Here is a 9,166-nt window from a genome sequence, read left to right as displayed (position 1 = left end):
GCAGCAGCAGCAGCAGCAGCAGCAGCAGGGGTGCAGCAGCAGCCGCGAGTTGCTGCGCGTCAGTGGAAGTTCGTGCTGGACACGTTTCAGCAGCGCAGCATTTTGTGTCTGGAAGCAGGAGAGAATGTTCTTGTTGCTGCTCACACTTCCGCAGGCAAAACTGTTGTTGCAGAATATGCTGTTGCAATGGCGCTGCGGGACAAACAAAGAGTCGTCTACACCAGCCCCATCAAGGTCTGCTGCTGCTGCTGCTGCTGCTGCTGCTGCTGCTGCTGCTGCTGCTGGCGTGTTGTTTGTGGTGCTGCTGATGCTGCTGCTGCTGATGCTGGGGGTGGTGGTGGTGGTGGTCCGTTGTTGTTTGTGGTGCTGTTGCTGCTGCTGCTGCTGTTGCTGCTGCTGCTGTTGCTGTTGCTGCTGCTGTTGCTGCTGCTGCTGTTGCTGATGACGCCAATGCCTTTGCTCCCGCCGTGGCGACGGCAGTGCCTTCGCTGCTGCCGTGGTGACGGCAGCGCCTCTGCTGCTGCCTAAGCGGACGACTGCTGCTGCTGCTGCTGCTGCTGCTGCTGCTGCAGGCTCTGTCGAACCAGAAGTACAGGGACTTGTGCGAAATCTTCGGAACGGAAAGTGTGGGGCTGCTGACCGGCGATGTGTCTGTACAGCCCGAGGCCTCCATCGTGGTGATGACAACAGAAATCCTCAGAAGCATGTTGTACAGGGGATCCGTCCTTGTTCGAGAAGTCTGCTGCTGCTGCTGCTGCTGCTGCTGCTGTTTGAGCTGCCACTGCTGCTGCTGCTGCTGCTGCTGTTTGAGCTGCCACTGCTGCTGCTGCTGCTGCTGTAACTGTTTCTGCGGATCCGGAGAGTGCCGCACGTGCTTCCTGGGCGTTCAAGCATCTTCCGCTTCCGCCGCCGCTGCCGCTGCTGCTGCTGCTGCTGCTGCTGCTGAGCGACCACTACTGCTGCTGCTGCTGCAACTGTTTCTGCCTCTACAAAGCGTGCCGCACGTGCTGCCCTGTCTTCAAGACCCTCCCGCTGCTCCTGCCGCTGCCGCTGCTGCCGCCGCTGCCCCGCCGCTGCTGCTGCTGCTGCTGCTGCTGCTGCTGCTGCAGGTGCGCTGGGTGGTGTACGACGAGATTCACTACATGCGGGACCGCGAGCGCGGCGTGGTGTGGGAGGAGAGCATTATTTTGCTGCCAGCAGGCTGCCGGCTGGTGTTCTTGTCCGCAACAGTTCCCAACGGGAAGCAGTTTGCAAGTTGGGTTGCTGCGCTGAAGCAGCAGCCCTGCCACGTGCTGTACACGGAGAAGCGCCCCACGCCGCTGCAGCACTACATGTACCCGCAGGGGGGGGAGGGGGTGTACTTGGTGATGGACGAGCACAAGGTGTTTCGCGAAGACAGCTTCTTGCGCGCGGTTGCTGCGCTGCAGCACGCCGCGGAGCAGCAGCAGCAGCAGCAGCAGCAGCGGCGCAGGCGCAGGAGCCGCAGCGGCATTCAGAAGATCCTCCTCATGTGCGAAATGAGGAACTACACTCCTGTTATTGTCTTTTGCTTCTCGAAGCGGGAGTGCGAGGCCAACGCCCAGGCGCTCATCGGCAGGGGCGACAGCAGCAGCAGCAGCAGCAGCAACGGCAGCAGCAGCAGCGCCAACTTCAGCCTCACCAGCGAAGAGGAACGCAAATTCATCGCAGAAATCTTCCAAAATGCCGTCAACACGCTCGACGAGGAAGACCGACAACTCCCACAGGTCCAGTCCTGCTGCTGCTGCTGCTGCTGCTGCTGCTGCTGCTGCTGCTGCTGCTGCTGCTGCTGTGGTGCATTTGTAGCGGTCGGGGCCGCCTCTGGGCGGGCGTGCGCCGGCCGAAGGTTTGCGCGTGGTTTAGGGTTTAGGGTTTAGGGTTTAGGCTTTGTTCTTTGGGGTTCAGGGCTTGCTGTGAGGACCTCCCATGCACGGCTTACGGGCGAAGGTTTAGGGTTTAGGGTTTAGGGATTAGGGATTAGGGTTTGTTGCTGCTGGGGTTTGCAGATCAAGTCTATCCTGCCGCTGCTGCTGCGAGGCATTGGCATTCACCACGGGGGTCTGCTGCCTTTTGTGAGGGAATTAATTGAAATTCTTTTTCAGGTAAAACAAACAAGAAATTAAAATAAATAATTAAAATAAATAATTAAAATAAATAATTAAAATTAATAATTAGAATTAGTAATTAAAATTAATAATTAAAATTAATAATTAAAATTAATAATTAAAATTAATTTAATCTTAAAAGTTCAAAACAACCTAAGACTCAACGGCAGCAAAGCAGCTGACTGGGGCTCTCGGGGCCCCAGCATTTGCTCTGCGACTTGCTGCTGCTGTTTCTGCTACTGTTGCTGCTGTTGCTGCTGCCCTCCCATCTGCTTCTGCGATTCCTGCTTCGTGCTGCTGCTTTGCTCTGTGCCTCTACTGCTTCCACCGCTGCTGCTGCAGCTACTGCTGGCTGCTGCTGCTGCGCTACTTGCTGCTGCTGCGTTCGTTTTGGCTGCTGCTGTGTCCGTTTTTGCTGCTGCTTCGTCGATTTTTCTGCTGCCGCACCTCTCGCGCCGCTGCTGCTGCAGAGTGCCCCCCGCTGCTGCTGCTGCTGCTGCTGCTGCTCCAGGAGTCGCTGATTCGGGTGCTGTTCAGCACTGAGACCTTCAGCATGGGAGTCAACATGCCCGCCAAGACTGTTGTCTTCACCGCAATTCGCAAATGGGACGGAGAGGCCTACAGACTCATCAACGGCGGAGAGTACATCCAGATGGCCGGCAGGGCCGGCAGGAGGGGCCTCGATGACAGAGGTCAGCCTGCTGCTGCTGCTGCTGCTGATGCTGCTGCTGCTGCTGGTGATGATGCTGCTGTTGCTGTTGCTGCTGCTGCTGCTGATGATGGTGCTGCTGATGATGATGGTGCTGATACTGCTGCTTCTGCTGCTGCTGCTGATTGTGATTGGTGCTGCTGCTGCTGCTGCTGGTGATGCCATTGCTGCTGTTGCTGCTGCTGTCGGCTTGGAATCTGGAGCTCTTCTTCCAAGCGACACTCCATTACATCCTACAAATCAGGGTTTAGGGTTTAGGGTTTAGGGTTTGGGGTGGGTGGCGCGCGTAGGCATTGCGATAATAATGTTTGACGAGCAGGTGGACCCTGAGGAGGCAAAGGGTTTGTTCATGGGAGGCGCAGCTCCTTTAATTTCAACTTTCCATTTGGGATTTAATATGCTTTTGAATTTATTTCGAATTGAAGATGCAGATCCGGCCTACATGATATCCCGCAGCTTTGCAAATGTCCGTGCTGCTACAGCAAGAAACTTGAACTGCACGGAAAGCTCGCGAGTTTCCCCGTTTCCTCACAAATTGAACTTTCAAATATGCAATTTAATCACTTAAATATTCTATTTTGTCATTTAAATCCTCTTTTTAATCATTTAAATCAATTTGCAATCCATAGAGTGGCCTGCTGCTGCACGGTTGGGCGTTGGCGGGTGCAGCTCCTGCTGCTGCTGCTGCTGCTGCTGTTTGCTGCTCTGCTTGGGGCGGGCGCCGAGTCGCTGCCGCTGCTGTTGCTGCTGCGGTTCGTGACGCTGCAGTTCCAGCAGCACGGGCGCTCTTTGAAGCTGCAGCAGGAGCTGCAGCAGCTGCAGCAGCAGCTGCGAGCAGCAACAGACATTCGCTCTCTTGTGACTCTTCCAGAAGGCGAAAAAGAGCCGGACTTCGACGTGGAAGAAGTGCGCAGCTGAGCCCCACAGAAGCGCGCCAGCTAAACCCTAAACCCTAAACCCTAAACCCTAAACAATAAGCTCTAAACCCTATATGCAAGGGGCTAAGGTTTCGGCAGCAAGACCGGCCGCGCAGCTGGATAGGGTAGGCTTGCGCGGCGGCGCAGTGGTCTGTTGCTGCAGCTGCTGCTGCTGCCGCGGCTGCTGCAGCTGGGGCTGGCTGCTGCTGGCGCTGCTGCTCGTCTCAGGCAATAAGCAGCTTCTACGGACGGAAGCACGAGCTGCTGCAGCAGGGGCGGCTGCTGCGCTCCATTGCAATGCAGCCGCAGCAGCTGGCGCGCTTCCTGCAGCCGGGGCGGCTTGTGGGGCTGCTGGAGGACGACGGCACTGAGTGGGGCTGGGCCACTTGCGTGCAGAAGGTTTGCTGCTGCACTTCGCACTTGCTGCTGCTCCAGTTCCACTTTGCTGCAGTCCTAGTTGCTGCTGCTGCACTTCGCACTTGCTGCTGCTGCACTTCGTGGTTGCTGCAGTTCCGCTTTGCTGCACTCTTCAGTTGCTGCTGCTGCACTTCGCGTTTGCTGCAGTTCCAGTTTGCTGCACCTACCTGTTTGCTGCACTCTTCAGTTTGCTGCCCTCTTCAATTTGCTGCAGTTTTCAATTTGCTGCACTTTTTACGATTTGCTGCACTTTTTTCGATTTGCTGCACTTTTCAGTTTGCTGCACTTTTCAATTTGCTGCAGCTTCTAGTAGCAGCAGCACTGAAGTTTCATGCAAAAATTGCTGCTGCTGCTCCGGGGTGTACAGACACCCGCGCCATAGGTGCTTCCTGGCGGGTTGCATGCGGCGTTTTTGGCGCTGCTGCTGCGCCCGAGTGGCTGGGGTTTAGGGATTAGGGTTTAGGGTTTAGGGTTTAGGGTTTAGGGTTTAGGGATTATTGCGTGTTTTGCAGCTTCAAAAACGAAAAGTTCCCTCCACAAATGCCCACGAAGGACCCACTGAACAGCTGCTGGTCCACTGCCTCGTTAGCTGCGACCCTCTCTCTGTGCAGCCCCTCGAGCCCAAGGGGGCCCCCGGGGGCCCCCCAGCAAAGGGGGCCCCCGGGGGGCCCCCAGAAAAGGGGGCCCCTGGGGGGGCCCCCGCACCCATTCGGCCCCACAAGCCCCGCCCGGCGCCTCCTGTGGGAGAAGAGGGCAAGGATTACGTGCTGGAGGTGAGGGCCCCGCTGCTGCTGCTGTTGCTGCTGTTATTCCTGCTGCTGCTATTGTTGGTGCTGCTCTTACTGGTGCTGCTGCTCCTGTTGGTGCTGCTGCTGTTAATGGTGCTGCTGCGGCTATCGCTGCTGCTGTTCCTTGCGCAGCAACTGCCCTGCTGCAGCTGCGTTTTTTGTTGCTGCTGTGCTCTTCCTGCCGCTGCTGCTGCTGTTCACGCCGGCGCCGCTACTATCGCTGCGTTTCTTATCGCTGCTGCTGCTGCTGCTGCTGCTGCTGCTGCAGGTGGTGCCGTTCAGCGTGTCATGCGTGGCGCGAGTCAGCAAATGCAAAATGTCGCTGCCAGCAGGAGGAGATGTGGATTCTGCAGATGCTCGAAGAAGCATTAATTTCCAGCTGCAGATAATTCAGGAAAAATTCAAGGTGAGAGACTTGCTGCTTCCAAAACCTGCTGCTGCTGCTGCTGCTGCTGGCCCCTGCCGCCCACCCAGGGAGCCCCTGGGGGCCCCTCTTGGGGCCCCAACCTCTGGTGGCGGGGGGCCCTTGGGGCTGCGCTGCAGCAGTTCCATGACTTCTCTGGAGCTGCTGTTGCTGCTGTTGCTGCTGCTGCTGCTGCTGCTGCTAAAGAGCTGCTGCTGAGAGAGCCCCGAGCTCCAAGGGGGCGAGGCGCCTGTTGCCCCCAGGCTACTGCACTGAGAGGCTTGTGCTGCAGCTGCTGCGATGCGCGAAAAAGTGCTTCTGCTTATTGCTGCTGCTGCTGCTGTCGCTGCTGTTGCTGCTGCTGCTGCAGGACTGCGGCGGCTTGCCGTTGCTGGATCCCGTGGTGGACATGAAAGTGGACCATCCGCAGCTGGCGGTGGGCTAGCTAGTCAGCTTAGTTTGCAGCTGCTGTAGCAGCTGCAGAAGCAGCAGCAGCTGCTGCAGCAGCAGTAGCAGCTGCAGCAGCAGCAGCTGCAGCAGCAGCAGCTGCAACAGTGCTGCTGCTTGTATCAGGGCTCGCTGCGTGCAGCTCGGCGCGAGGCGAAGGCTTCAAGTTGAGGGTTTAGGGTTTAGGGTTTAGGGTTTGTGTGCAGGAGCTGGTGAGCCGGATGGCAGCTTCTGAAGCAGCTCTCAAAGAAAACCCTTTCAATGGCCATCCGCTTTGCGCCCTTTACTACGCAGCGCAGCACAAACGCATGCAAATGCAGACAAGGCTGCGGGAGATTCAGGCGGAGCTCGAAATGCAGAAAAAAACCGCCATCAAGGTAGATTTCCTTCGACTTTTCGCGAAAATAACAAATTCAAGAGCTTTTAAGTCCAAAATGTTCAAATTTTGTTCTCAATTTCATGCAAAAGACAGATTAAACAGCTTTAAAGCATGAAGGAATCCGAGTTTCATTCACAATTTCACACAGATGGCAAATTAGAATGCTTCAGTCACAATTTCACGGAAAAGGCATTTTGTGCAGCTTTTAAGTCTCAAGAAGTTCAATATTTATTCATTTTTTCACCACAATTGAAGAGTTATTATGCAAAAAGTTAAATATATTCTTTATTCAAGCGAAAAGGATAAATTGTGCAGCTTTCAAGTCTTAAGGAATTCAATATGTTCAACAGTTAGACTCGAGACCCAAATGATTCGGCTTTCCAGTCCCAAAAGGTTGTATATATTCAATTTCTCAGTTTCAAAAAGTTGAATTTATTCACCATTTCAGTGCAGCAGCGAATTTTGCAGCTTTGAAGTCTTAAGGAGTTCAAATAATTCAGATTTCCATTTCGAAGATGTTCAATAAAATTATTAAATTCAGGATCCAATTAATTCAGCTCTCCAGTTTCAAGGCTTTTGCAACATTTATTCAAGTTCAGAATTAAGTAATTCAGCTTTTGAATTTGAAAGCATTCAATTTATTCAATTAGACTCAAGAGTTAAGTAATTCATTATTTCAATTTGGAGGCGTTGAAGATATTCATTAAATTCGGTATTTAAATTCAACATGTAAATTCAAGAATTAATTAATTTAGTTTATTAATTTGAAAGCATTCAAGAATTGAATTTAAATTCAACACTTAAATTCAAGAATTGAATAGTTCAGCTTTTGAATTCGGCAGCCAAAGTGCAGCAGGAAAGCGGCGCTGGGCGAATGCTGTGTGGCGCTAGAGGCGTTTAAATGAATTTAAAATAAATAAAAGAATTCAGGATTTAAATAGTAAATTAAAATTCAAACTTTAATCAAAAGGAGCTTTTAGGCCATAGCAGATCTGCACTCAAGGTTTGCCTGCCGTTCACCTGCTGCTGCTTCTCCCCCTTTTCTAGTTCCATTCCCCTCTGCTGCTGCTGCACTGCTGCCATGCTGCTGCTGCTGCGCTGCTGCCGTGCTGCTGCTGCTGCTGCTGCGCTGCTGCTGCTGCAGGACTCGCTGCGGAGCATGCGCCGTGTGCTGCACCGGCTGGGCTTTCTGGAGGGGGAAGACGTGGTGACTTTGAAGGGGCGCGTGGCCTGCGAAGTGTCAACAGCAGATGAACTTCTTGCTTCTGAACTTTTGTTTTCAAATGCTCTCAAAGAGTTGACTCCTGAAGAGCTCTGCGCAGTCCTCAGCTGCCTCGTCTACCACGAGAAGCACGACGAGCCCGAGCCCACAGAGCCCAGGCTCCTGGCAGGTAACGCCGTCCCCAGCAGCAGCAGCAGCAGCAGCAGCAAAGATATTCGCGAAGGCGGAGTAGCCACTGGGAAGCGAAACAGAGAAAGAATCCGCAGCGAAGCCACACACCAGAAACATGCAGCTAACGGCGAACGCGAAAAGGTCAGGACTAAAGCCCCAGCAGCCGCCGCACTAGCACCGCTGCTGCTGCTGCTGCTGCTGCTGCAGGGGTGCAGAAAGTGCGGGAAGTGGCGCGTTCGATCGCGCGGGTGTTCGTGGAGTGCGGGTACGTGTGGGGCTCCGGGGCCGCGTCGGAGCAGCAGCAGCAGCAGCAGCAGCAGGAGGGCGGCTGGGCGCGGGGCGAGGCGCAGCAGCAGCAGCGGGAGGTGGAGGCTGTGGAGGCGTACGTGAACAACTTCAAGCCCGCGCTGGTGAGCCTCACCTACGGGTGGGCCACTGGTCACTCCTTTGCTGCTCTCAGCAGCACCACTGGTCTTTACGAAGGCACCATCATTCGCTGCATGCGCCGCCTCGAGGAGCTCCTCAGGCAACTTGCATGCGCGGCCAAGGCCATTGGCAACCCCGACCTCGAGGCCAAGTGCGTCGCCGCGATTCGCCACCTCCGCAGGGGCATCGTCTTCTCCTCTTCCCTCTACCTCTGAGCTGCTCCTGGCTAGCTAGCTGGCTAGCTGCTGGCTAGCTGCTGGCTAGCTGGCGAGCCGGCTAGCTGGCGAGCTGGCTGGCTAGGGAGCTGGCGAGCTAGCTAGCTGGCGAGCTCGCTGGCTGGCTAGCTGGGTTGCTGGCTAGCTGGCTAGCTAGCTGGGTTGCTGGCTGGCTGGGTTGCTGGCTAGCTGGCAAGCCAAGCAGCCAACGAGGCAGCTAGCTAGCTCGCCAGCTCGCTAGCCAAGCAGCTAGCCAGCGAGCTAGCTAGCTCGCTAGCTGGCCAGCCAAGCAGCTTGCTCCCCTGCTGGCTAGCCAAACAGCTAGCCAGCCATGGGGCTTCTCTGGCCAGTCAACTGGCCAGGCGGCTAGCGCGCCCATCAGCTAGTCTGCCAGCCAGACAGCTAGCTAGCTAGATGGCTGGCTAACCACTTAGCTATCCACCTAGCTAGCTAGCTAGCTAGCTATCTAGCCATCTAGCTAGTTAGCTAGCTGGTTAGCAGCTCGCGCAGCCTTTTTATGATGGTGAGCTGTTTGGGCTGTAGCGTTTCAGCTAGCTGGACTTATGATGTGTGGGAGTAGCTAGAGGGAGTAGCTAGCTACGAGCAACTTGTGCTGCGCTGCAGTGCTGCTGCTGCTGCGCTGCTGCTGCTGCGCTGCTGCTGCTGCGCTGCTGCTGCTTAATTTGCCCATTGGCCCTGCCTGCAAACTGCGGGTAACTTTAGTTGCTTTAAATGCATTAAAGCCTTGGCGGCACGAAGAGAAAAGGACACAGATTTGATTTGCTGCGGCTGTCTCTGTGAGCCGCTGCAGCAGCAGCAGCAGCAGCGAGGGCGGGTGCTGCTGCTGCTGCTGCAGCTGCTGCAGCTGCGTCGCTGTGGTCGCAACGGCAGCTTGAAAAACGGAGGAGAGCTTGACAACCAGAATTTAGTGCTTCGGCGGCGGCAGTCG

At 55.2% G+C, this 9,166-nt stretch overlaps 2 protein-coding genes across 2 annotated transcripts in view; one reads left to right on the top strand and one right to left on the bottom strand.

The window, feature by feature from the left end:
• Window positions 1-8,217, top strand: part of ETH_00002115 (RNA helicase, putative) — a gene marked incomplete at both ends in the record, with an annotated part of 8,900 nt that extends 683 nt beyond the window's left edge. The window contains 14 exons of the mRNA XM_013372973.1: window positions 2-234; window positions 573-737; window positions 1,110-1,745; window positions 2,025-2,120; window positions 2,635-2,815; window positions 3,123-3,298; window positions 3,601-3,738; window positions 3,978-4,148; window positions 4,679-4,939; window positions 5,223-5,360; window positions 5,728-5,793; window positions 6,011-6,181; window positions 7,328-7,717; window positions 7,792-8,217. Coding sequence (XP_013228427.1) covers window positions 2-234; window positions 573-737; window positions 1,110-1,745; window positions 2,025-2,120; window positions 2,635-2,815; window positions 3,123-3,298; window positions 3,601-3,738; window positions 3,978-4,148; window positions 4,679-4,939; window positions 5,223-5,360; window positions 5,728-5,793; window positions 6,011-6,181; window positions 7,328-7,717; window positions 7,792-8,217 — 3,248 coding nt within the window. The remainder of the gene's footprint in view (window position 1; window positions 235-572; window positions 738-1,109; window positions 1,746-2,024; window positions 2,121-2,634; window positions 2,816-3,122; window positions 3,299-3,600; window positions 3,739-3,977; window positions 4,149-4,678; window positions 4,940-5,222; window positions 5,361-5,727; window positions 5,794-6,010; window positions 6,182-7,327; window positions 7,718-7,791) is intronic.
• A 925-nt stretch (window positions 8,218-9,142) lies between these two features.
• ETH_00002110 (uncharacterized protein) overlaps window positions 9,143-9,166 on the bottom strand; it is a gene marked incomplete at both ends in the record, with an annotated part of 3,458 nt that continues 3,434 nt past the window's right edge. The window contains one exon of the mRNA XM_013372972.1: window positions 9,143-9,166. Coding sequence (XP_013228426.1) covers window positions 9,143-9,166 — 24 coding nt within the window.

The sequence above is a fragment of the Eimeria tenella genome, genomic scaffold (assembly GCF_000499545.2).
Source record: "Eimeria tenella Houghton genomic scaffold, Eth_scaff115, whole genome shotgun sequence".
NCBI classification, from domain to species: Eukaryota; Apicomplexa; class Conoidasida; order Eucoccidiorida; family Eimeriidae; genus Eimeria; species Eimeria tenella.
This window is presented reverse-complemented; position numbering and strand designations above follow the sequence as displayed.